This window comes from Raphanus sativus, chromosome 8, assembly GCF_000801105.2.
Source record: "Raphanus sativus cultivar WK10039 chromosome 8, ASM80110v3, whole genome shotgun sequence".
Classification (NCBI taxonomy): Eukaryota; Viridiplantae; Streptophyta; class Magnoliopsida; order Brassicales; family Brassicaceae; genus Raphanus; species Raphanus sativus.
Genome location: NC_079518.1, coordinates 2369971 through 2397710, shown reverse-complemented (window position 1 = coordinate 2397710; position 27740 = coordinate 2369971). Strand labels below are relative to the sequence as shown.

General features: G+C 34.4%; 3 protein-coding genes, 3 long non-coding RNA genes and 2 pseudogenes across 10 annotated transcripts; 3 read left to right on the top strand and 5 right to left on the bottom strand.

Annotated features, from left to right (window-relative positions):
* The first annotated feature begins 1880 nt into the window (after nt 1-1880).
* Nucleotides 1881-3041, top strand: LOC130499209 (uncharacterized). The gene is made up of 2 exons (XR_008938086.1): nt 1881-2211; nt 2531-3041. It is a non-coding gene; the product is annotated as an uncharacterized LOC130499209 (long non-coding RNA).
* Nucleotides 3042-3612: 571 nt separating this feature from the next.
* On the bottom strand, nt 3613-6464 carry LOC130499208 (actin-related protein 3). Its single transcript, XM_056993234.1, has 9 exons — nt 6226-6464; nt 5666-6125; nt 5373-5519; nt 5061-5153; nt 4801-4920; nt 4481-4591; nt 4262-4387; nt 4059-4157; nt 3613-3899 (listed from the first exon to the last, which is right to left on the bottom strand). Exons 1-9 carry the CDS (start codon nt 6270-6272, stop codon nt 3819-3821), a joined length of 1284 nt encoding a protein of 427 aa, XP_056849214.1. The 5' UTR covers nt 6273-6464; the 3' UTR covers nt 3613-3818.
* A 1747-nt stretch (nt 6465-8211) lies between these two features.
* LOC130498417 (uncharacterized) lies at nt 8212-9455 on the top strand. The gene is made up of 2 exons (XR_008937314.1): nt 8212-8809; nt 8892-9455. It is a non-coding gene; the product is annotated as an uncharacterized LOC130498417 (long non-coding RNA).
* A 1540-nt stretch (nt 9456-10995) lies between these two features.
* LOC108838766 (cytochrome P450 86B1-like) lies at nt 10996-12736 on the top strand. The gene has a single exon (XM_018611647.2). It carries the CDS (start codon nt 11156-11158, stop codon nt 12734-12736), a length of 1581 nt encoding a protein of 526 aa, XP_018467149.2. The 5' UTR covers nt 10996-11155.
* Nucleotides 12737-14153: 1417 nt separating this feature from the next.
* Nucleotides 14154-16201, bottom strand: LOC108856982 (uncharacterized). 4 transcript variants are annotated; one of them, XR_001950273.2, is made up of 4 exons: nt 15865-16201; nt 15647-15758; nt 14696-15263; nt 14154-14461 (listed from the first exon to the last, which is right to left on the bottom strand). It is a non-coding gene; the product is annotated as an uncharacterized LOC108856982 (long non-coding RNA). The 4 variants fall into 4 exon arrangements; XR_001950272.2 differs by lacking the exon at nt 14154-14461 and having other exon boundaries at nt 14493-14924; nt 14990-15263; nt 15865-16191; XR_001950274.2 differs by lacking the exon at nt 14154-14461 and having other exon boundaries at nt 14493-14843; nt 14990-15263; nt 15865-16185.
* A 307-nt stretch (nt 16202-16508) lies between these two features.
* Nucleotides 16509-18352, bottom strand: LOC130498631 (cytochrome P450 71B28-like; annotated as a pseudogene).
* Nucleotides 18353-19303: 951 nt separating this feature from the next.
* On the bottom strand, nt 19304-21469 carry LOC108819360 (cytochrome P450 71B2-like). 2 transcript variants are annotated; one of them, XM_018592376.2, is made up of 3 exons: nt 21047-21123; nt 20508-20973; nt 19304-20171 (listed from the first exon to the last, which is right to left on the bottom strand). In XM_018592376.2, exons 1-3 carry the CDS (start codon nt 21121-21123, stop codon nt 19560-19562), a joined length of 1155 nt encoding a protein of 384 aa, XP_018447878.1. In that variant the 3' UTR covers nt 19304-19559. The 2 variants fall into 2 exon arrangements, with proteins under 2 accessions (XP_018447878.1, XP_018447876.1); XM_018592374.2 differs by having other exon boundaries at nt 20508-21469.
* Nucleotides 21470-24263: 2794 nt separating this feature from the next.
* LOC108821514 (cytochrome P450 71B2-like) lies at nt 24264-26190 on the bottom strand (annotated as a pseudogene).
* Between the last annotated feature and the right edge of the window lie 1550 nt (nt 26191-27740).

The following is a 27740-nucleotide window of genomic DNA, read 5'->3' as shown; positions in this document are numbered from 1 at the left end:
TTCACTTGTTGTGGATTACTTGGTGGTACTTGTATTAATTGGGCTTCAGCCCAAAGTCGTGATTCTGTTACCGCAAGTTGAAGAGTATCCCTTAGATCTATATCCATGAATCTAGTTAATTATTTATGACGTTAATGACTTGGTAGTAGTTACTGAAAACTATTTTAAATTTGTCCCATTGATATCAGTTTATAAAGCGAATCAGTTACAGCGTAAATTACTTCGGTTGCTTATAGTTAATTTGATACTGTTAGGCAGAGATGATATCAATTTAACCTGTACAGTTACTATATTTTCCAATATGCCAAATGAACTGAGTGTCATTAAATTGTGAAGGCTGAAGCCTTTATTTATATAGAAAGATTATATGGTGAAAAAAGTTATATGAATGGGCTTAGGTAAAATAAATCTAGTTAATATAAAGAGAAACAAATTAATCATCTTCATAATATTGTTTTGATTTAATATATGATCCTTCCACCAGCAAACCACGCCTATTTACAAACCATCAGATAGAAGCAAATCATCACGCCTATTTACAAACCATCAGATAAAAGCAAACCATCACGCCTATTTACAAACCATCAGATAGAAAGCAAATCGTCACGCCTATTTACAAACCATCAGATAGAAAGCCAATCGTCACGCCTATACAAACCATCAGATCAGATAGAAGCAAATATAATTTTTTTGTTGCTAAATATGTGTGCTAATATTTAGTTATCTAGTAGTATTATGGATTGCTAATTTTTCTTATTTTATTCTATAAAAAACTATTACTAATATTAACTAATTATGTTTACAAATTATTTAAATAGTAAAAAATAGTCTATTTGAAAATCAAAATATTTTTGTGTTATATTAAAGCCGACATAAAATTCACAAAATTTTATAAAAAAATAAATATATTTATGTTTTTGGTATAAAATTGAATAAACAAAAAGCCGACTGTACATAAACCGAATCAGACCCAAATATATATGGTTTTAATATGGTAATTATTTTATATAAACTGAAAATCCAAAAAACTAGAAAAACTGAACCGAGCGAACCAAAATTCAGATTGGACATCCCTCAATGTAATATATAATATAATGATTTAATTATAATTTATAAAAAAATTATAAATATTTATAAATGTTTCAGTTGTTTATATTGTAGTTAGATGCTAAACTAATGAAAATGATGACTAAATATATTTGATGATTTTTACTACATGGACCATTTTCATATTGTTATGTATTTTGTAAATTTAACCACTTAATATGTATGTGTATACTAATACATTAATTTTCTAAGACAAATATTTTGTGGTAAATATTTTTTTCTTTTTACATTTAAGTGTCTCTTAGTTTAGTTTATATTGAAAATATCTACAGCACTTAAAAACATCTATAAACAATTTTAGAAATATGTAATATTAATATTGAGGATATTATAAATTTTTGTTGACTATCAAAATATATTAAATTTATTGGTTAGATAAATTATAGGAACTAATAGATTTTATTTTAATTAAATAAATAAAATACATTAAATGTTTAGAATAAATTTATTAATTGTTTCAGTGGTATAGGGTTGTAAATAAATTGTAAACTTAATGGTTAATTTTTTTTTTTGTACTTTAGTTTCGATAATCAAGATTAGATAGATATTTCCAACTAATTAAATAGACACATCACCATGTAACTTGGGTTTAAAGCGGAGCCCATATATTCTATATTTTTTTCTTTATTTCGTTCCGGCCTCATGTATTTTATTTTAGTGTCCTAACAACCCATTTCATAGCCCAAAATAACAATTTAGAAAATTTGTGTTTTGTTTATCACCAGACCATTTCATAGCCCAAAACAAATAAACATAATGCACTCACCCAACAGGCCAACACGCGTTCACTTCAATCTAACGCTTTACCACACCATCCGTCATTAAAACATTTCTCTGTACTTCCCATTCTTAGAGGAACTAATCTCAATCTCTCATATCATCTTCACAATATAAAAATCTAGTGTGGTTCTCTCACAGAACTCTTACTCAAATATATTCGCTTAAAAACACACACTCGCAATTCCACGGCTAACAAAACGCTGAAATCGATCTCCACGGCTCATACTGCTATTTGCTTCAAGGATGTTATTCCCGCTTTTCAATCCCGTCACACAGCGAGAGGAGGATTGCTTTGGCCTTGACATGTTGCTCATCGATAAACAGGTTTTGGTGCAGATCCTTTCTAACATAAAGTTTAGTAGCTTAATAGTGTTTTTGTTGAACATTCCGTTTCTCAGTTTTCTTAAAGAGTCAATACGTTTTGATTTGGATGTCACAGTTGGAAGCAACTTTGGATACTATATTGTCAGTGTATGTTAAATTTGTTATTTGTTTGGATCAAATTTTAAATTTTACAACCAAAACTTGATCTGTTCTCTTCTCCAACCTTTTGCTGATACATTCAATGCACATCATTTGAAGTAAGCATTTCCTTTGACATGAGTTTTGATTTGACATCTGATAACAAAAAGTATGACAATAGCAGCACGAAAAAAGTCCCTCGAGTAGAGACCATCGTTTGGTAATATTGTACTACAGTGCCAAGAGAGTCCGAAGAAACAAAAAAAAAAAGTAAAAAGGGTGATGATGATATTTATTCTACATATGATGTTTCTCAAAACCAGACTGATGGTTATTCTTAAGGCAAAGAGAAGAGGAGAGCTATGCATCCAAGCCCCACAATGTGGGACGAACATTGGCCATGTTTCCTTATGCCATCTCGGTTACCCCAAACAGCAACTGGTATTGATATCAAAAGTGATGAGATCAAAAAGAAAGAGGTGCGTCCATCGGACAAGCAACATGCCTTAACAACCTCGAGAAACTAGCTTATGTAGGTTAGGTCTACGAGATTCTCGGTCAAGTATGAAAAATTTCAGGTCATCGATAGTTCTTTAATTCCAGTGGTGCTGATGATGATAACAAATATTGTATCATTGTTTGTAATGTGATTTGATCGACTCTTTTCAATCTCTTATACTGCTTCCTAGAAATACAGCATCTTAATAAGCTCATTACAAAGCGATGAAGAAGACGTAAGAGATAAAAGACAGTCAGTAGCCAATCCATTGGAAAGAGTGGATTCTAGGAGCTCCCAGATTATAAAAGCTCCATCACCGAACGAGACTCAAAACCATCAGGAAATTTTCAAACACTAATAGTACTTCCTGAGAGGGAGAAGAAAAATTATATCTAAAGTCAATGATCAAATTCATTTCCTACAATAAAAATTACCGAATGATAAATCTATTTGAACCTCTTAAATTACTGGAAGATTATTCCGACATAGAAAAGCAAAACACATCAGTCAACCGTTCAAAAAAGGACAAATTGATCGAAGAGTAAACAAAAAGGGGTTCAACATTCTTATCAATATGTTGTAAATATTTACTATTCCCAAATATTACAAGGTGAAAATCTCCCTCTGGTCTGAAAAATCGATTGCACCGGCACCGATTATACAGCTATGTGTCCAAAACAGTGGCATCGACAAATTAAACAGGTGCAATCACTTTTATGGGATATGATGCGTGTGGTACGTTTCAGAGAAGAAACAATCCGACATCTGCATACTTTTTATTCTTTTATTTTGTCTGAAAATAATGACTTCTTCTACATCAACCAACCAACCAACCCTAGCTTTTACCTTGACTGTGAACTCATGAACCTAAAAACAAATAGCTTGAGTTGCGAGTAACTAAAATTTTTAGTGTTTTTCAGACAAACATTCACGTGATCTTAAGATGATGCTGGCGCAGCTTCAATTTATTTCAATACATCCCCTTGAACACCGGATTAGTTCGGCATATGCTTGCTCCACATTCCTCATACTCCTCTTTCGTTCTGCAACTCTACCATAACAACATAACAAAACAAAAAAACACATGTTTCAAACAAATCAAGTCATGAGCTTCGTTTCTCTTAAACTAGCTGGTCTATAAACCGGTTTCTAGTCCTTTATAACCGGTGACAATTCAAGAAGAAACGCACAAAATAGCTTATTTACATACCGCGAAAAACTCAGGAGTTGATGAAAGCACGGAGCCTCCAAACCAAACTGCAAACCTCTGGACAGGGTGGCTCACGACGTTAACCTCCACAGGTTGAGACTGTTGTCATAAATATCAACACAAACGAAACAGAACATGGTTAATAATATATAACTAAAGTTACATATCTATTTACTTTTATTTTACAGATATCAAATTTTTACCGTGATTTCACCACCAGTACGTGCGTTATTAGCAAGAACACGAGCATCAACAATCTTCTTGAGATCCCTTTGTAACCTTCTTCCGAAATCTTTGAACATAGTTGAACCTCCGGACAATACTATATTCTGAAATGATTTTCACAAATTCATCAGCACCAAGAAAAAACTATATCAACTGGTGCAGACTGGATACATCTGACCAAACTCTGTGTATCAGACCTTATACAAAGCTCTTCGTGTGTCAATAGGTGCAGACTGGATACATTTGTCTATTACAGCCGGTAAAGAAGTTATATAGTCATTGCTGTATATCTCTGGATTAAAGAAGACCTGTAACACACAAAATCTCAACATATCATCGGTAATAAACAGAAAATTGAAAGAGCATCTTCTATATAAACACCGTTCAGTAATCAGAGCAAAATGCTAAGGACACTGGAACTGCTTTAGTTATAACTTGTAATCCACCAATAAATGAACTCGGTTTCCGATTCTGGCTATCTTATCAAAACCTAGGAAACAGAGAAATGGTAACAAACCTCAGGTCCAAGGAATCGTTCATATCCCACATCGCAAGTGTATGGTGCACCAGTCTTTGGCTTAACCCCTTTCCATTGTTTAATATACTTTCCTGGTTCTTTGTCGTGTTTATTATACTCCTGCAACCATACGAATGATCAGTCATAGTTATCAGTTTTCCTCTGTTCAATTTCAAGCATTTTCAGCATACATGGAAGTAATCTATCATTAGAAAACTAGTATTATTTAACTTAAAACGTCAACCACTAATAAGCATTACCTTTACGATGTCTGAACAAGTGTAGCAGTACATTTCTTTCACTTTACGGGCAACATCGAATGAATCTTCTGGTGGTATATTCTCACCTCTTTCCTACAACAAATAATTAAATAAAAAGTTTCAGGAAAGTAATACATTAACTTAAACTAGTAAGTATCTGAGGAATAGATCTAACACTGTATAAACAGGATGAGGAGCTACCATAGAATGCAAAATTTGGATTTTACCCATGTAACCAAGTAAGTACCTTTAAGTATCACAAAGAATTGAAAATCTACTGCAAAGGAAGACCAAATCTAGACTAGTGCATACCCGCATGAGTTGCTGGATAAAGAGGGTGACATCTTTGCCAGCAATTGGAATTGACTTGATACAGCTACTAATAACATAGCCTTCTGCAACAGGCACAACACGAGTCGCCCCATCTCCAACATCTACCACAACCCCTGTCATCTCACACTAAGAAGAACCGTGAGTCAAATTATGAGGCGAGTCTAACAAGACAAATAAAAGACAATATTTTTATTTTGAAATTTAAAGATTCAGACAGTCAACAAGCAAACATAACAGATCATTATCAACCCAGCAAACAATGCGCCACCTACCTTTGATGTAGTGTACCCAGCAGCAAGTGCAAGCACCGAGTTAACAGCAATGTAAAGCCCAGGAACATTGAAAGTCTCAAACAAAATCTCTCCAGTGTACTCTCGACTCTCAGGAGGAGTAAGAGGGCTTTCAGTGAGAAGAAAGTAGTGATCCTCCGGATCACATCTCAAGTAATTGAACACACACTGCTGCCAATACCTTTCCATAGCATCCCAATCCTCAACCTGACCATGCTCGATCGGATAACGAAGATTATAAGTGCTACTAGACCGAGACTTGGCAAGAGCTTCGTCTCCGATGAAGAAATCCATATCAGCCGCAACTCCAGCGTTGTGCTGTGCCGCCCAAGTTCCCTTTAAAGAACTCTTGGGTTGGCTCAAGAAAGACTCGTTAGCAGCAACCACTGTCGGAAGGATGAAACACGGTTCTACATTACCTGCAAAACCCATTTTCGTGTACCTGCAATATGCATAGATACACAAAATGGATCTGGTTGCGGCATTTTCTCGAACACCTTATGCGCATGATTATTAAAAAAAAAATCGATACTTTTACGTACCCGGTTCCATTGTCGATGACAACAGCGGGTCGAGAAGTCGGATCCATTACGCCGGAGGAGATGGAGGATCCGCGAGCTGAGATCCGAAACAGTGACAAAACAAGGAAGGATAATCGTTAACCCTAGAGTCTCGGATCTGTCTCGTGCAACCAACTATCAAGGATCAGAAAGAGAACCCCTACGGTTGCTTCTTGTTATTATCGCGCCATTCGTCAACAGAAGTTGAGTTTCCGACAAGCTGCCACGTGGTTAGACAATGTCGCCGTTCATACTTTGGCTTTATATTGGTTTGGTTTAACTGAACCAAACCGAAATGATAACCGAGATTGATTTAAGAAACCAAACAAATTTCAATCAAATTGATCCGAGCTAAAACCTTTTTATTTTATTTTTTTGCTAAATAACTAGTAGAACCTTTTTATTGTCGCTGTTAATCTTACTTTTTGATAACTTCATTTTACATGTAGTTTAAAATATTTTCATAATTCTTTTCTTAAACTAAAGCATGAGAAGGAAAACAACATAAAGATTTTGGGCATTTTTGTGCTTGAAACTCTTCTTTACGTGCCGTTAACCTTAGGCCCTCAAGTGATCACGACACTTCAACCACCGGCAAAAGATAGTAGCTGGGACTCTGAGTTTTTGGCTTCTGATGATGCATTAAGAATAATTCTATACTAGATTTTGACCCGCGCTTTCAAAGCGTGGATTTATTTTCTTTTATTTTTTTTTTAAATTGACAAATATTTAGTAAATGTCATATTTTTATATATTTGTTTTTTATAAAAGACTTAATTTTTTTTATTTTTCTTTATCGTATTTCATTTTAAAAGAGTATAGACCAGAGCACAATATCCGGACCCGAAGAACCAACCTGAAACCGACCCGAAAATCAGGGTCTCGAACCCGATCAGACCCGGAGTAAATATTCGAATGATTTCTAAATTGCTATATCCGAAGAACCGGTCCCGAATCCGACCCGAACCGAGAACCAAATGAGTACCCGAAGATATCCGAAATATATCTAAAAATATATGTTATAATTATATTTATAATTATTTTTATTTTTAAATTAATATTATAAGTTAACTATAGTAGTTATTTTCGGTACTTTTGAGTATTTTTGGATAAAATATGATAGTTTGGATAAAAGTTTACCAAAAAAACTGTATAAAATGTATATTTTGGTTTCTTTTGAATAATTTGGATACAAAAATTTGAACCGAATCAGATACTTTGGTTATTTTGAGTACAAATAAACGAACATGTTAGATACTTTGGTTATTTGGTTATTTTGCAGGTTCTTATGCATGAGAACCGAACCCACCCGGATCCGGAAATATCCGACTCGAACCCGACCCGAAATTTTATAATATCCGAATGGGGTTTAATTTCAAAACCCGAATGGGGTTTAATTTCAAAACCCAAACAACTCGATATCCGAAAGAACCGATCCGTACCCGAATGGGTATCCGAACGTCTATGTCTAATGAGTATTTATGTTTAGAAAATTAAACTTTATTTTTAATGAATTAAGTTGGTATAACTATGATATATTAATTTTATTATGTGGTTAATTTTTTAATAAAAAATTATATACTTTTAATAAAGATTTATACTTTTCAATGAAAAATTCAAATTTTTTTTATGAATGCTTAAATTATATTAAAAAGAAAAAACATAATAATTAAGTTATTAATTTTTGTTCACTACACAAAATATTAAGAATTGTTGAAAATAAATTATATGAATTTGGAGAAAAAAATAAGAATTGGATCTGATTTCTTAATCGGCCCAAATGGCCCAAGAGAGATGATGTGGGCAGTGGGCTGGATCCAAAAAAATGATCCAATAAAAATGTGTTATTAATATTACTTGATTGCCCTTAATGAAATAAGCAATGTTAGTTAAAGAAAGGGCATGTTTAAGTAAAAAGTACAATAGGATCCTGCTTTATGGATAGTCTACATAAATTCATGGGAAAATTGTAAATATGGAACATAAAAACAACTACATTGTCCCTATGCCATATATTAAACACCACATTGTCCCAATGCAATAATATTTTGTGTTTATCCAATTAAACCCCCAATATAATTCCAACGCAATATTTTATATTTGTTTTCTTTAAATAAAAAATTAATTTTCGATAAAAAAAATTTAATTAAGAAATAAAACAAAACACACATCCCCTGACACCATTTTATCCCCAAATTGAACACATGAACCCTAATCAAAACTCTCTCCTTTGTTACGTGTAGAGAGAAAATCGGAGAGACTTGAACACTCGACGACGCTGCTTCACTTCGCCGGCTCCAGTGTCCCTTATTCGCCGGCTCCGATATTCCTTTTCCCCTCTTTGGCTCCGCCGGTGTTTCTTCTTAAACAAAGGCGCCTACTCCTCCTCCTGGTCGTCGGTGTTCATCTTCCTTCTCCTTACAAGAGAATCTGGGAGTTTCGATTTAATCTCTCTCTTCTCCCGACAGAAACAAAGTGAATCACTTTACCGGAATCTCGAACCCGCGCCTTACCGTCTCAAACAGAGATACACTTCATCTTTATTCCTTGACCTAATCGATTTTAAGTAAGTTCTTCGGTTCTCTTTCGTTTGTACTTTGGATTGTTATGATTAAGGGAAATATGAACTTTTGATTCTTACAATTTAGGGAGCTGCAAGGGAGAAGATCCCTGATTTCATTACAGAGTGTGGAGCTTCACATTTGGTTACTGACTTCTCTCCTTTACGGGAAATTAGAAGCTGTAGAGGCGAGGTTGTGAAGAGAATGAGTGATTCATTAGCAATACATGAAATTTTAATATTTATTTAGCTAATATAGAATGAAGAACTACAAATAGACGACGATGGCTGATTGAATAACCCATTTTGTGTTTTTCTTTTCATGGGATATACAGAAAAGGTTGTAAAAATGGTTCTGTTTCTTTTCAAGTTCCACCTCCGGGTAAATGTTCCTTATGTAATAGACTGTTCCTAACAGGAACTGAAGCTCTTCTTGGTCTTGCGCCTGCACCAGAATACACTTTCCTAGCTTATCTATGTTTCTCGTGTCGGAAACTACTTCAAGGTTGTTCAAGCTCGAATAGTGGATACTTAGTGAGAGTTGTTATGACTTTGGATTTAGTTACTGTTAATCGTTATATATGTGTTACGTGTTGTACTCGGATTCTCATAAACAATAGTAAATGTGTTTTAGTTGTGAGGTTTCACTCTATTCTCATGATTTTCTCTCACAAGAGCCATTCTAAGCAAACTATACTCATTTTCTTATAAATCACAATGATGAACAGCTATTTAATGATGAAGATATTATATGTATTTAATAACCATTACACCGAACATGTTATTTCACTAAGATTTACAAATATAGTTCACACTACAAGTAGGGTTTAAACCCTAAACCCTTAATCACATAGGGTTCAAACCCTAAAGCCTAAATCAAATAAATGGTGATTGTGAATTTAGTGTTTATAAGTTAAAGTTTAGTGTGTATAGAAATTAGAGTTTAATATACTTGTTGGTTTCATAAATAATTGATAAAAACACAAAAAAATTGGAAAGATTTTAGGAAAATATACATTTCGAACTTGGTAGAGTATACATTCTACTGCCATAGAAAGTAGATAAAACAGTAGGTTGCATAACCCAGCAACGGTAGAATATAATATTTTGGTAGAAAATACCAAGTAAACATACGTAGATATATTAAGAAATATAGTTATTGAAATCAACTGTAATCCAGAAATAAGCGAAATGGCAGCTGAATAAATCTACCATCGTAGAAATGTATTTATTGGCAGCTGAATAATTCTACGACGGTAGAGAAGTATATAATGGTAGATATGATAGTTCTACCATATGTAGATAACTAAATTATTAACCGAATATACAATCTACGGCCCGTAACTAGTAGATTAAGTTTTCTGCCGTCCGTAGATCAAAATATGAAAATTTGATATACTAATATTTAGTCTATAAAAATATTTTTCATAGTATAGTTTTTTGTTTATGTACATTTTGAAAAAAAAAATATATTTTTCTGACTGTTAAAATAATTGATATGAATTTTTAAAGTTATTCAGGGGTATCTGAGTCCAGAACGGACCAAAAAATGATTTATGGCAAAGGGACAATGTAGTTGTTTTTATGTTCCCTTTTGGCAATTTTTTCTAAATTCATTCTACATAGCAATTCTCTACATTTTGCATAAACCAGTATATGGTCTAAAGTAGAAACTACCCATACATTCATCCAATCCTTTTAAGCTATTGAATTTGATATGGTCCGTTTATGCTTTTATTATTCCACCTACAGAGATATTCCCACAGTTCATGAAAGTTTTCTTTTTGCCAACATTCATGAAAGTTATTCTATAGCATGCGAAACGTAATGAAAAACATCTTCTATATAAGATGCATTGAAGGTATAATATAGGTAGGTTAACCACAAATAAATTGATTAAAATGGTATAATAGGATTTAATTGATATATACGTAACGTTGAAGCATACAAATTTATAAAACGATTGGAATATTATTGATGATTTCAATTTTTTTCAGTATAGTGTATATCCAAAAAAGTCATACACCTATGTCAGACAGACTCACAAAAGACATGACAAACAGATCTGCACTTATTTGGGGATCATTCTTTTGAGTTTTCCTTCTTCATTTTCATATAAACACACAATTCACATTTGTCATCCCAAAACCTTTTACATTGCGTCTCCGACAAGAAACCTCATCATCTTCAAATATAGACCAAGTTTGCACAAAGACAACAAATGTAAGTCCTAAACCAAAACATGAAATGCATGACCCATCTTTCCTCCAACATAATTTGACATTCTAAACTCTCTTTTGAAACAATGAGACTACCACAAACAAAAGATTTCATCAGTGAGTGAACCTTACAATGTCTTTAACAGAGCGAGTCTTTAATCACCTTTCTCTCTTCGATGTATCTATTGCGTTGTTAGGGCTGTTTGTTTTCTGTTGCCTGCGTGAGAAGTTAACTAACAAGCACGGGCCAATGCTGTGGCCAGTGTTTGGCATTACTGTAGAGTTTTTCCTTCATATAAATGATGTCTATGGATGGGTCACAAAGTCTTTAAAAAAATCCCGAAACACGTTTCTTTACCGCGGATTCTTCCTTGATGGATCTTATGGAGCCGTGACTTGTTCTCCTGCCAATGTTGAGTACATGCTCAAGACCAACTTTAAGAACTACCCCAAAGGTACCTTCTTCAAAGACCGGTTCAAAGATCTCCTCGAGGATGGTATCTTTAACGCCGATGATGAGTCATGGAAAGAGCAACGAAGGATCATCATAACCGAAATGCATTCAACTCGGTTCATGGAGCATTCCTTTCAGACGACACAACGTTTAGTAAGCAAGAAGCTGTTGAAGGTGATGGAGAGTTTCGCTAGTTCACAAGAAGCTTTTGATCTCCAAGACGTGCTCTTGCGCTTGACGTTTGACATCATCTGCATCGCGGGTCTAGGAGATGACCCGGAGACTCTAGCTCAAGATCTTCCTCAAGTTCCATTTGCTAAAGCTTTTGACGAAGCAACGGAGTCTACGTTGTTTAGGTTCATGATCCCGCCATTTATATGGAAACCAATGAAGTTTTTGAACATAGGGTATGAGAAAAGTCTAAGAAACGCTATTGACGTCGTGCATGGCTTTGTGAACAAGATGATAATGGATCGTATCTGCATGCTTAAGGATGATGAGACGTTAGATAATAGATCTGATGTCCTTACAAGGATTATTCAGATAGCGAGTCATAAAAAAGGTAACGAGATTGGTCCTTCAACCATTAGTTTTTTTAGACAGTTTTGCACAAGTTTCATCTTAGCTGGGCGTGACACAAGTTCTGTTGCGCTTTCATGGTTCTTCTGGGTGATACAAAGACACCCACAAGTTGAAAACAAAATAATCCACGAGATTAGAGAAATCATGAAACAGAGAGGAGATCCTTCAGACAGTAGTCTCTTCACGGTCAGAGAACTAAACAACATGGTATACCTACAAGCAGCGATTTCAGAAACTCTAAGACTTTACCCACCAATCCCAATGGAGATGAAACAAGCCATTGGAGATGATGTGTTTCCAGATGGGACATTTATAAAAAAGGGTTCAAGGGTTTACTTCTCTATCTATGCCATGGGAAGGATGGAATCAATATGGGGGAAAGACTGTGAAATGTTCAGACCAGAGAGGTGGATCCAAGGAGGGAAGTTTGTCAGTGACGACCAGTTCAAATACGTTGTGTTCAATGCTGGACCTAGGTTGTGTATAGGGAAAACATTTGCTTACTTGCAAATGAAGATGATAGCTGCGTCAGTCTTGTTGAAGTACTCAATCAAGGTTGCCCAAGATCATGTGGTTGTCCCGAGAGTTACGACTAACTTGTACATGAAGTACGGTCTTAAGGTGACCATCACGCCAAGGTTGCTGGAAGAGAAGAAACTAGAGTCATGTTCCATGTAGAAAGCATTTTAATTAGAATACAATAACCTATTAGAGTTACTCAGTTTTTTATGATTAACTAGGGTAAACCCGCCCTACGGGCGGGCAAATAAATAAAAGAATTATATAAATATATTTTAAATTTTAAATTTACTTTTAACTAAAAATATCATAAGGATTAATAATCTTTTTTAATAAAATTATCTATGTATTTTAAAATCTATTTTGGAAATTATAAAGTTGTCTAATTATAATATTTATTAAAAATAAAATTATTTAATCACTCTCAATGTTTATTTTAGTTTAACAATACCAATAAGACACATAGATTTTTAAATTACAAAAAACTATGAAACATTAAATATTTTTAAATTTATGTTATTATATACTATTTTTAAATCGCTGTTTCTTTGATTTCTTATTATATGTTTATCAACTGTTACGGTTAAAAATTGTTTGATGCTGATATTTCGTTACAGTTAATTAAATTTCATAATATAGTGTTAAAATTTAATGGAATGTTTTTATTTTTTCGGTGTAAATATTTTGGTATATTTTGTTTTTATCATTTAGTCTACTATTATTGTCGTTGTCATATTTTACATTTTTTTGTTTATCCTAGGGGTTAATCCACGCTTTGCGCATGAAGTTTTATCTTGGTTAAATTTAATGTTTAACAATTGCTTCTATTTCTATAGTTTGTCCAAAAAAACATTTGCTTCTATTTTGATGTGTTTTTCTATGTTTTGTGACAAAACATTTGTTGTTACGCAAAGAACGTCTTCCTCAGCCAACAGTAAATCTGTTTTGATTGATCACTTACATGTTCACCTATTTCAGCAAGTTTTTTTCACCATAGCTAGAGAAAGAGATAGATCTTGATCCAAGTAAATGTTTCTAATTTAGTTGTTATGGAAGTTGCGATAGGGTTATGACGCTTGGGTCTATTCTTACGTAACCACTCAATGACTAATGGTATTTCTGATGAAGTTTAACTTGCAACATTAAGCACTACTGTCTGTTGGGTATCTTTTGAACTCCCACTTACCCGTTCAGGTTGTCTGAATAAACATACACTTGGTTAAAATAATACTTGTGTTTAAGAAGTTGCTATCCAACAGAGTTTTAAAAATTAGAGATACGGTGGTTTGGTGTGTTATTGTTAATGCATTGGAGCGGAAGGATGAGCCTAAGTTTAAGGGTTAGATTTATACGATAATTTTTGAATGGTTTAACTGTTGTGAAGTGGTTTGAGTAAATTCATAAATCTTAATATGAGGTGTAAAGAATGTAGTAAACAGGATTAGAAGGATCCGACTTTTATGAGTCGAAATCAGAGATTCCATTGGAAATTATTAAAAAGAGCAAATGCAGTTGCCTTGTAGTGTACAAAAATTATTAAAATATCCAGAAGCACATATATGATCCGATATCTATATGAGAGTAGAAAAACTGAAATCACATTCACACTTTTAAGAAGAGCAAACGTAGTTTGCCTGGCAGCAGTGTACAAAAGTTTTAAAAAAAAAATAAAAGCACTCATAAGCACTGAAGGATCCGATATATATGTGTAGAAAATCAGAGATCCCATGGACATTTTTAAGAAGAGAAAATGTAGTTGCCTTGCTGTGTACTAAATATTTTTTTTTCTTAAAGCACTCATAAGCATTGAAGGATCCGATATTTATGTGTAGAAAATCAGAGATCCCATTGACATTTTTAAGAAGATCAAACGTAGCTGCCTTGCTGTGTACAAAAAAAAATCGAGAAGGAAAAAGAATCAGAAGCAATAATTAGCATGACCGAAAGAGGTAGAATACTGTTAAAAAGTGGTAGTAGAGCAGCAGCTAAAGTCTACAACAGTGTTTAAAACTCCCTCTTTTGTGCAGTGTTTAAAACTCCTATACTCTTGAAGATTAACCATTACATTCATCTCTGTCTAAAATGGAAAGAGCCATGGTTCCAACATGCAAAACAGACCTTGTTTACCGGCCCATGCCTCTCAAGCCGATGGAGTTGCTTGCTTACTCCAGTCTCCAAAGCTTTAACACTTTTGAATCCTCAGATTCTACTCTCCAAAACAGAAGAAGAACCCATCTCCGGTGAATCTAACCCATCTCCAGCCAGCCTCCAGCGATTAAGATAGATAGGTTAGCCATTCAAGCGAAATAGAACTTTCTCTTAACAGCAATTATCTCACCAATAACATCTGGCTCAGGATTATTATTAATATCTTATCCAGCTATACCTATGAACATATTATAGGAGGAATACCTGGAAGTTGGGTATTGCTGTTGGCTAGACTAAGTATCCCTCTGTGATTACGGAACCTGAAACATTCTTTAGGTATTGGAAAAGCTGGTTCAGTTAACTCAGCAAGAGCGGTAGCGTCACTGAATCGAATCAGCAGAGAGGAGTTCGAGAGCCTGAAGTTTTGATTACACCGAGTTACATCAAAACCGGTGACAGAATACATTGAACCGGCCTGGAGATAAGGCCTGTAAGTTGCTAGCCGGCTCACATTCACGGTTGCTTGCATAAGGGTCACCTGAAACACATTTAGAAAGAAAGCATTCTTTGCAAACGGTTACAAAATTAATCATTCAGAAGATGTTTGTATAACAGGTTGATAATGTTGAATTTGATAACAACATGGACATTAGTTTAAGATCAGGAACAATTACGAACATGATTTCAAGATAATGTGAACATGCGTTTAAGATGACTATAAAAATGAGTCAAATCACAAAATCACAAATGGTTTTCTAAATAACAGTTTCATAGTGTTTAGTATAAGAACAATATGACCATGGGTTTAATAAGACTATGAACATAAGCTTAAGAATATTTCTAACATCGCTTCAGAAAAAAATTGAACATGAGTTTTATAGACATAAAGCAATCTGAACATGAGTTTAAGAACACAATTACCTATGAATCCAGTAAGAACATATCAAGAGACATCAATTCTCCTCCTCTCGGACATTTCTGGCTATCCAGAACCTGAGTAACAGCACTTGGACAGTGGAGGAGCATCGGCCAGCTTTCAGATCATAAAGGAAGATTGATGAGTTAGCCATTTCAGAGGGAATATATAGATTAGTGTTTTCACAGATTGAGAAGATGATGTTCAAGTGAAGAAAGCTAACCTTTTATAGGTGTAGAATAAACCCCTTTTCAGAAGGATAACTCACAATTAAGGTCAGATCGTGGTTTACGTCGGCTATGGAGTTAATAAGGTGATAAATGCGATGAGTAACTCGGAATGTTTCAGTTTATTAGAAGAGAAGGCTATAAGACGTGATTGGAGACAAACAAAGAGTTTCTGCAACTCGATTTCAGTAATCAAATCACTCGAGACGCCATTGATGCTGACAGAGATGCTATGGCTGTCGTATGAACCTGTGGTAAGCTCTTTGCTGGCGACTTCGAGAATGTTACAGCGAGACTCTAACGATAAAGAATATTAGGTATAGAGGTGCAAAGCCCAATACCAATTAGTTCAGGCCCGGAACGGAATATTTAGAATTAACGAAGAGAACACAAAATTTCAGTGAAAGAGACACGTGTCAGCATATAAATCTTTTAGTTTATGATGTGGCATCCTAGGTGGCTTCACCTGGAGAGATTAAACTCTTCTTTATATAAATAGATACTAATCCAACAATAAAATCATCTTTTGAGTTTTTACTAGTCTCTTAATGAGAAACTTATAAACTTGTTTTGGAGTAATTAACTTATTTTCTAAACACATCCCATAACAATATCATTTTGACACATGAGCGCCATCTCTAAGCCATATTACATACTTTTAATTAATACTTAAATACAAGAGTAATAAAAGATTAACCATAATAGAAGATTTACAAATAAATAACTAAGAATAGTAGACCCTATGATTCTTAATGACAACATTCAATACCAAATATTAAGTTGTTACAAAAATAAATAGATTTTAGTGGTGAATAACTTGAAAGAGGTCAAGAGCAACTTCACTTCCGGTGATGATCTTGTCTGCTCCTTCCTTCTCAGGCAACCCCCAATCAAAGAAGTAAAGCAAGTTCAACAATCCCAATTCAACAATGGCAATCCCCAACGCCATCCCTGGACAGATTCTCCTACCAGACCCAAACGGTAAAAGCTCAAAGCTCAATCCCTTGTAATCTACAGAACTGTCAAGAAACCTGTCAGGGTTGAACTCATCTGGATCTGTCCATAGTTCCGGATCACGTGCAATCGCGTAAGCGTTGATCAAGATCTTAGTTCTTGCGGGAATATCGTAGCCTTGGATCTTGATGTGAGTCAATGTCTCCCTCGGGAGCAAAAGCGGAGCTGCTGGGTGTAACCTCAATGTCTCCTTGATCATTAGCTTGAAGTAATGAAGTTTGGTAACATCTTGTTCTGTGATTCTCTCTTTCTTGTTATCTCCAAGTGTTGTCCGAATCTCGTCTTGCACTTTATTCATCACTCTAGGGTTTCTAACCAGTTCAGTCATTGCCCATATCATCGTGGAGGCGGTTGTGTTAACCCCTGCTATAAATATGTCCTGGTATATAACATAGCTAGCTTGTGTCACAAGAAAACGAAGACTTGTTACACAAGAAAGGTCCAAAACGTTACCGATATCATTCCTTTGAGGTTATCTATGGTCGGCCTGAAAGAGTCTCCATCTTTGTCTCGTTTCCTCATCATATCGATCATGACGTCGATAATATCAGAGCTCTCTTCTTCTCTTCTTCCTCCAGGGTTAAGATGATCATCGAGAATATTCTGAAGGAAACTGTCAACTTCAGAAAATATACTCTCTAGTCTCTTGCTATGACCGGAGATCCTATCGATGAATCTACCGAACCTTCCAGGAAAGAAGTCAGAGAACATAGACGTCCTCGTGACGGATTCACACTTCTGCACAAACTCTGCGATGCTGTCTTCATCGATGAACTCACAGTCCTGGAGATTGATCCGGAACCCTATCCTGCAGACTATACTAGCGACTAAGGTGAAAAGGGTTTTGTTCAAATTCACTAGAGAGTGGTTTGAAGCAGATTCAGACAGTTTCTTGACCAGCAAGTTACTCTCTTCCTCTCTGATATACCTAAAAGACTGTAGTTTTTTTAATGCTGAAGAGCTCGACAACAGCGAGCTTTCGCATCGCCTTCCACTCCTCACCGTACGGCATGAATCCGATGCCTTTGCAGTTGTACGAGATCGTTCTGGTCCCGACAGTCTCTGGTCGGCTACAACACTCAAGGTCGTGGACCTTGAGCACTTCCTCTGCTGCGTCTCTCGATGAGATCACGACCACGGGGACGGATCCGAAGCGGAGAAGCACCACTGGTCCGTACTTTTGGGTGAGGTTCCTACGGTTCCTTGGATGTAACTCTCGGCGTTGGTGTAAGTTTCCGATGATGGTAAGCTTTAGTGGGCCTGGGGGAAGATTCCATTTATTAGAGGGTTTGAAACTTTTGAGGAGGATCAAGATTAGGGGAAAGAGGAAGAGGAAACAGAGGAAGCTTGACATATTAGTTGTCCTGTTTTCTTGGTTCTTTCTTCTTCTACAAATACAGTCTTGGATTCCAATAAATAAAATAAACGTGCGAGGCAGTATCTTTGTCTGTCAGAGACTCATCAGATTTGTTAGACATGAATTATTGATTTGAATCGATTCGATTCAGCTCATGTGTCGCTGTCGATGATAATCCGAAACGTCAAAGTGACCATCAAAACAAGATAACCTAATCTTCACTTGTTTTATCATTATTTCTTTTCGAAAGAAGTAATAAACACTCTTACTTGTCGTAGTTAAATTGATACGATAAGATTAGGCTAATGAATAAAATTTAAATAACAAAATGGAGAGGTGATAAGATAACATCATCTTTCTTTTTCAAAAAAAAAAAAACATCATCTTTCTTTTGGACAATAAGGAATGCGGCAAATTTGTGGGTTCAGCCAAATCTTAATATCTTGAAGACCAAACAAGTTTGGCCCATATCGGCCAGATAACTGACTGGTAGTCGACTATGCATATGGAAATAGACTTCCCAACTAAACAATAATTCTCATTCAACAAACAAAATTGTAAACAGTAGTACTTTTTTCTGAAACAGTAGTTCACTTTTTTCTGTGGTACCTATTTTTTCTGGTGATTCCATTTCATTTTCCTCCACTAGTAATTTATTGCACTCATTAATATGTATAGTGAGTGACTTGTGAGGCTCTTTACCACCTGCCATTTTAATTTAATACTATGTTTTGTGAGTTTTCTCATTAAATATGTGGAACAAGAAACCCATCCCCACTAAATTGAGACTATCAATGTTTATTTTGTTTTTTTTTTGTTTTTTTTTTTTTGTATTTGAATTTAGGGATTATACTACAACTCTAAAAATGAAACAATAAGAAGAAGAAAAAGAAATGCTTTTGAAGATAAAATATGGATTAAGAGAAATATTACGGACGTTGTGATGAAATTATTTTAACCTGCTACATAATAAAATTCAGCAATATTTAAAGTTTTGAAAAGAAAAGAAATACTGTATTAGAATGTTTTGGATTTCAAATTGTCAGTTGCCAAACCTTTTAAAATCAGACGAACAAACTTTATTATTTCTTGATACATTATTGATTTTTTCTTTGGAACACCTGGATATATTATTGACCAAACATCAATTTTTATAACGCAACAATCTGTACAAAAAGTTTAAAGAAAAAAAAGTACAATCGGTAAAAAAGTCTTACGGGTCCTTATCATGAACTTTTCGTAGTATTCTTAACATTCTTACCGAAAAAAAGGAGAAAAAAAAACTTTCCATCGTATCACACTTTTTTGGAGTACTCCACATCAATAACGTCTAACAGGAACAAGTTGAAGAGGTACTTTCTTGACAATGGAGATATTCCCAGCTTCTTCCATATCAAGCTCTCCAACTTTCATCCCATCAGGCAATCCCCAATCGAAAAAGTAAAGCAAATTCATCAATGTTAGCTCCACGTTAGCAACCCCCATTGGCATCGCGGGACACATCCTTCGACCAGAACCAAATGGTAACAGATCAAAATGTTGTCCTCTGAAATCTACAGAACTATCGGTAAATCGTTCAGGTTTGAAATCATCAGGGTCGGTCCAGCGCTCGGGGTCACGTCCTATGGTCCATACGTTAATTTGAATTTGCGTTTTCGCGGGAATATCATAGCCTTGGATCTTGACATGGGACATTGTTTCTCTTGGGATTATAAACGGAAGTGCCGGATGTAGTCTAAATGTTTCCTTGATTATGAGCTTCAAGTAATCAACTTTGCCTAGATCATCTTCAGTGATTCTTTCCCTATTGACTCCAAGGGTGGTTCGAATATTTTCCTGAGCTTTCTTCATTACTCTAGGGTTGTTAACGAGTTCTGCCATTGCCCAAATCATTGTTACAGCGCTTGTATCTATCCCCGCGAGAAATACATCCTGAAGATCACATAAAACACACAAATAAAAAACTAGTGTAATATAATTGTTAACAATACCATCTCAAATTAATTATATGTTATGTTTAAAAAATATTAATGATATACTTAATTAAACAATGATGTAAATAAAATTTAGTAACTCCACATATATATATTTCTAACGTTTACAAAAACTATAAGTCCTAAATTTATAAATATATCTAAAATTTAAAACCTTTAGACATCAATTTATATATATATACTTATTAAAAATTTAAATTTTGTAGAAAATATATATCCTATTAAACCGCTCTATTCGCATGTAATAAGGACAAAACAAGATTTAAGGTTTTACCATGAGGATTGCCTTGACATTATTCATATTGAGTTTGAAAGAATCTTCACTTCCTTGTTCATCGATCATATCCAACATCATGGAAACAATATCAGGATCTTTCCTTCCTTCTGGCTTCAAGTGATCACCAATCACATGCTGATAAAAAGCATCAAGCTCCCCAAACACTTTGTTGATCCTCTTGTGTCTTTGAAACAACAAGTCTAAGAATCTCCCAAGCACACCAGGGAAGAAGTCAGAGAAAGTGAAAGCCCCTAGAGCGTCCACTGCTTCGGTAACAAGCTCTTCAATCTTTTCTTGATCGATAAAGAAGGCGCTCTCGTGGAAGTTCTGTCCTAAAGCCACTCTACAAATGATGCTTGCGGTGAGGGAGAAAAAGGTTTTGCTTAAATCTACGGGAGATTGTGTCAAAGCTGCTTCAGACACTTTCTTCACCACAAATCCGACTTCATCCTCTCTTATACACCTAAATGATTGAACCTTCTTAAGGCTGAAAAGCTCAATCACCGCGAGTTTTCGCATTTCACGCCAATACGCACCGTATTGAGAGAAGGTTATGTCTTTGAAACCGTAAGAGAGCTTTCCGGTCCCTACAGTCTTTGGTCGGCTGCAACATTCCAAATCATGAGTTTTGAGGACTGCTTCAGCTGCTTCACTCGATGAGATCAAAACCACAGGAACAGACCCGAGACGGAGAAGCATCACTGGTCCGTACTTGATGGAGAGGTTATGAAAACATCTGTGAGGTAATCCTGCAAGATGGTGTAAGTTTCCAATGATTGGAAGACTTGAAGGGCTAGGAGGAAGTTTGAACTTTGAGTTTTTAGTCTTCTTAAGAAAGATTGATGATACAAGAGTAAGAAGCAAAACCAAGAAGAAGCAGAGCAAGATCTCCATTTTTAGTCTTTCTCTGTTTCTGTACGATTCCGAAGAGCCTTGGCCTTTGTATATAACTAAAAAAATCGGTAGATGTCCTGATCGATACGTTAACTCAGACTCTCTCTCAAAACAAGTGGTTGAAAATTGTTTGGTACCATGTTCCTAGTTTTGTGGAATATATTATCTTCTTTGGAGTCAAAAATGCTGACAAAAGTCTAATAATTTAAGAAGTCGTGTGGTCCAACTCTCCAACAGTCACGTGTTCTGTTACTCTTTGCTATGATGGTTGATTGGAAAACGTGGCAGCTGATTATTGGAATCTTAGCCACAAGTCATGCCTTTTTTTGTTGCTAACAAGGACATGCTGGATTAAAATATTCCATCGTTTAACACAAAGGTTATTTTATACACTGATAATCTATCTAGTCATCTTACCACGTCGACTGACGTGAGTACAAGTTTCTTGAGGGTGGTTGAATTCATTCTTTAACGTTTATGACTTTCTTGGGGTGGTTGAATTCATTCTTTAATGTTTTCATGTCCAATAATTGTAAAATTAGTTTGATTTGGTCCTTTTGGCTAAGATCAAGTCCTGATTTGGTTTGTTTTAGGTTTCCTATTTATGGAATTTACTACTCCATACGTTTTCCTATAGAGAAACATGGGTGAAGATTTCAATTCTACCATGGAAAATATGACACAACAAATATCATATAACAAAATTATTTTAGTAAAACATTTCTTAAAAGGCAACGGGAAGTTAATTGTATACCTGATATTTAAATATTAATTGTGATATTCCAAAAATCTACATCACGTATGATTCACAACCAATCACCTAAATCTTATAGATGTTTAGTTTATTAACATTTTACAGTATGGATATAGTATTTTAAGAGTATATGCATAAAAAATCTTCCAATTTGAAATTAAATATCTCATCAATACTATTAATTCTTCAACATGTCCAATTGATATGGGGTTATGTCCAACTTAACATTTTTTTTAAATCTGGAACTACTTTAATAAATTAACCGTTGCCATTTGATATATTACCAAGAACGACTATGGTATTCTATAACTTCTCATTTCCTTCCTATAATATCGAGACCCATCACTTCCATATTTTTTTCCAGAAAACTACTTTCATATATACAAAGTAAAATAAACAGTTGCATCAATACTATTTAAAGTGTGAAGTAACATATACGAACCATAACGTTTTTTCAAAACAACTGGAACCATATCTTCAATTATATCAATACAACCCCTCTATGAGTAGAATATTATGGCTTCTGTGAGGATTTCATAAATAAGTTCTAAAAAGTTTGCAATCATTTAGTTTACAAAAAAAAAAGTTCGCAATCATTTTAACGTGTTTTATTATATGTATTTACGTTCAGAAAATATAAAGTCAGAAAATTAAATTATATAAATAGATTCTGAATGAAAATTTCAATAGGTTATCATTTTTAATAGCCTTATGATGTAAATTTAATTTATTAATATGTTTCTATTTTTTAAAATAAAGCCTTAAATTTTTTGATCAACATACCATCTGAACAAATTAGAAAAAAATTCTGTCAAAAAACTAAAATGGTAATAAAATTTAATATGTTTACCAAAAAAAATTCTAGGGTTGTTACAATAGTAATATATTGCAAGCATTATGAATACAATTTTTTTTGTCAACCATTAGGAATACAATTTATAACTAATTTTGAAATGTTTATGATATAATATATAGTTATGCAACTTAACATATTTGATATAGTTTGCAATAATTATATTAAATTTAATTAATATTAAACATAAATATAAAAAAAAAATAACAAACAAATAAAACAAAAAATATATACACCCTTTAAAGAGCGGGTATATTTTTATTTATTTTTAATATTAAATTGTTTGATTTATTTTATTGTAAATTATATTTGATATATATTCTAAAAGATTAAATGGACTAATTTAGATACTTAATCATTTTAAGAATATTTTAATATATAGAACTATTTTAATAATAATAATAATTTAAAAAATGTTATACACAAACATATAAATTAAAAAATTAACATATAAAAAAATTACGGAAAATGTTACATATTTACAAACAAAAAATTACAAACCAACATTATACATGCATGTCAAATCTAAAATAGACAAATCTTTTATATTAAAACAGAAATATGACCTATTGATTTATGTGTGGACCAACTATTTCAATAAAATTATTAATTTTTCTAATTAATCATTTAATATATATATTATACAATGAAATACATAAATAACTAAAAACACAAATATAAAAATTAAATATCTAAAAAATATAAAAGAGAAATATGTGGTGACTTCTTATTGTTAAACGTTGTAATATGATTACAAACAAAAATCAATATTAAACATGTTAAAAATGAAAACAATCTATTTAACTTAAAATAATAATAATAAAATTACTGTGAAATAAGTTTAACAACGTTTTAAATAAACAAAATCATAATACGGGTCAGAATTATCTCGAGTTTTTAAAAATTTAATCATATTTAAAATAACAAAAATAAGTCATATAAAATTAATATAATTTTCATAAAAATCTCAAAATATATAGTTTATCAAAAATCATAATTTTCATTATGTTAAATAATTTTTCAACAAAAATATATCCGCCCTTCTGAAGGGCGGGTCAGAATCTAGTTAATCATTAAAATATTCATATTTATTATTACTATCTAATAAAATATACTAAATACATAAAAATATATCTAATGAAATAATTTTTTCTTAAAAATGTATTTTTTTGAAATAGATGGAGTATTTTACAACAGTAATGTGAACATAACTCGTTCGTAAGAAAAAAATAATATTATTATTTATGGATATTGTATTAAATTATGTAACTTGTCAAACTTCATTAGTTTTTTCTGGATAAATTGTTCATCATACAATAATTAACTATTATATTTTGCAATTAATTTTTAAATAATTTTAGGTTTTATGCTGCTATGTAGCTGTTTGACTGCCCATTAGTGGCGTTGAAGGGGCACAAGTTGTAGAGGTAGTTTCTTGACAAAGTTGGGATTGTCAGCTTCCTCAATATCAAACTCTTCAGCGTTCATACCATCAGGAAATACCCAATCGAAAAAGTAAAGCAAGTTCATCAGCCCTAGCTCCACGGTAGCAGTCCCCATTGCCATGGCAGGACATATCCTCCTACCGGAACCAAATGGTAACAACTCAAAATGTTGTCCTCTAAAATCCACATAACTGTCTGCAAACCGTTCAGGGATGAAATCTTCAGGGTCGGTCCAACGCTTGGGGTCACGTCCGATCGTCCATACGTTAACTTTGATCTGCGTTTTAGGAGGAATGTCATAGCCTTGAATCTTGACGTGGGACATTGTTTCCCTAGGGAGCAAAAATGGAACTGGTGGGTGTAGCCTGAATGTTTCCTTGATTATAAACGTCATGTAATCAACTTTTCCTAGGTCGTCTTCAGTGATTCTCCCCCTTTTGAGCCCTAGGGTGGCTCGGATATTTTCTTGAGCCTTCTTCATCACGTTAGGGTTTCTAACAAGTTCGGTCATCGCCCATATCATAGTTGTGGCGCCTGTATCAACCCCCGCTAGAAATATATCCTTAAGATAACATAATAAACATACCAAGTTTGAGTCATTGTTACTTGTTAAACAAGAAAAAAAAGTTTCAATCATTACTACTTGTTAAACAAGAAACACGGATTAACATGAGATTTTACCATGAGGATTGCCTTGACATTATCCATGTTGAATTTGAAATAGTCTTCACTTCCTGGTTTATCGATTATATCCAACATCAATGAAACAATATCTTGATTTTTCCTGCCTCCTGGCTTCAAGTGTTCATCAATCACATACTGATTGTTTCAAAGCCGCTCTCGTGGAAGTTCAGTCCTAATGCTACTCTACAGATGATGCTTGCGGTGAGAGAGAAGAATGTTTTGTTTAGATCCACAGGAGATTGTTTCAAAGCCGATTCGGATACTTTCTTCACCATGAAGTCAGTCTCTTCTTCTCTTATATACCTAAAAGACTGAACCTTCTTAAGACTAAAAAGCTCGATGACCGCGAGCTTTCTCATCTCACGCCAGTACTCACTGTATGGCGCGAAGTTGACGTCTTCGAAGCCGTAAGAGAGTTTTCCGGACACGAGGGTCTTTGGTCGGCTGCAGCATTCCAAGTCGTGGGTTTTGAGCACTTCTTCAGCTGCTTCACTCGATGAGATCACAACCACTCGAAGGAAACCGAGACGGAGAAGCATCACTGGTCCGTATTTGATCGAGAGCTTGTGAAAATATCTACTTGGCGATCCTGCGAAATGATGTAAGTTTCCAATGATTGGGAGACTTGAAGGGCTCGGAGGAAGATTGAGTTTTGAGTTTTTGAATTTTGTAAGAAAGAGTGATGATACAAGAGCAAGAAGCGAAACAAAGACGAAACAGAGCAAGACAGCCATTTTTCTCTTCCTCTGTTTTTTTGCTCTGTTTCTTGAAGACATGAACTTAGTAATCGAAGAGTTGTGTGTGTGTGTGTGTATAAAGGTGAGTGGAAGAACTTAACGACGCTATGCATGTTGTATAAGTTGTAACAGAACTTACTATATTTACTGTAAGTGTTCAAAGTATCCTCTTTAGAATGACGAATGTCATAAGTGCATAATTAAGTCTTGTGGTTCAAACATCACCTTCTGATGTGTTAGAGTTTGTTATGTATGCCTTGAATGAGTAGTTACCGATCTATATTATCATTTAGAAACGAAACAGAGCAACATAGTCGTTGTTCTTTTGCTCTGTTTCTTAAAGAGGATGAACTTTGTTATTGAAGAGTCGTGTCTCTCTAAAAGATGAGTAAAAGATGTTTATCAACAAAACTCACTTGAAGTTTCTTAAGCATTAATGGCAAGCCCCATCATGATCAGATCTTTTAATATAATCCCTACATCTTTCCTCTAACCATTCATGTATAGACATGTGGACTAAGAACTTTTCATGCTTCTCTTAATTAAGATATGTTCTTTGTATTTTCTTCTTTTGCTTTAATTTTTTAATTTTATTTAATCTAAGATATGTAGTTAAGAATCACCTATAAACATGCTCTTACGACGATGTTTGTTAGGTATTTCCTCCGTTTCAAAAAGATCTATATTCTAGAAAAAAAATTGTTTGTAAAAAATATATTTTTTATATTTTCAATGAATTATATAATGAAAAATTGTAAATCTCAGATTTTTATTAGATTTATATTGGATAAAAATTATAGAAAACTAATATTCATAAAAAAATGTATTTACAATATGTTTTCTAATATATACGAAAAATCTAAAATATTTATCATTTTGAAAGATTATAAATTGTAAAGATCAATTCTCTGGGAAACAAAAACCATCAAAAACCTTCTTCCAAGAAAAGAGATAAAGGCGATTAGAGAGATAAAGTAGATCGAAAGTCGTGGGTTCTCCGGCCGACGGCGGTGAGCTTTCTCAGTCACGTCGTCGGTCGGGATTGGTTTCTTGTTGTTTCAGCCTTTTGTTTTTAGTTCTTTTGGTTTCCTTTTGTCTCCGTCGGTGTATCGCCTTCTCGGTGGCCGGTCGGCTCGAGTATCCATCGTCGCTCCTATCTCTTTAAAGGAGGACGGTCGGTTTTAGCTTCCGCGTCGCCAGACTCTTCGGTTGACGGCGGCTCTGGTTTTGTTTTATGTTAACTTTCAGTTTCTTGTTCGGTTTTTCGATCTGTGCTCTAGGCTCGTACGGTAGGGTTCCGACGGGATGGAGGCGCGGAGGGAAAGTGTTTTTGGGTGTGAGTGTTGGTTCTGTAGTCGGTAGAGTAGTGAAGCTCTCCGACGGTGAAAGAAGATGGTTTCACGCGAAGCTTTATCTCGGTGGGGGCGTTCACTAGTGATGAAAGAGATCTCGTATCCACGATTGATCTCTCCGATAAAGGATCCACCTGAGTCAAGATGTTTGCGGTGAAGTAAGGGTGGAGCGGTGAGTCTCCGGAGAGTCATGACGGTGAAGTCAGGGGCTCGGAAGAGAGAGGCATGCGACGGCAGCTTTCTCTGCTTCTAGGGTTTTCAAATTTGGGCCTTTGGGCCGAATTTGTACTTTGGTTTGTTAGCCTGATTGTCTTATGGGCTTTATCTGTTTCTGTATTTGGTTGGGCTCGGCCCATTTCTTTAATAAAATTTAGACGGGAAAAAAAAAAGAAAGATTATAAATTGTAATTGAATTTACTAAACTAGCGCAAAGTCTTCAAAGCATATCCTCTCGGGAATGACGAGTGTCATGAATGCATGTTTGCCTTGTGGTTCAAACATCACTTTCTGT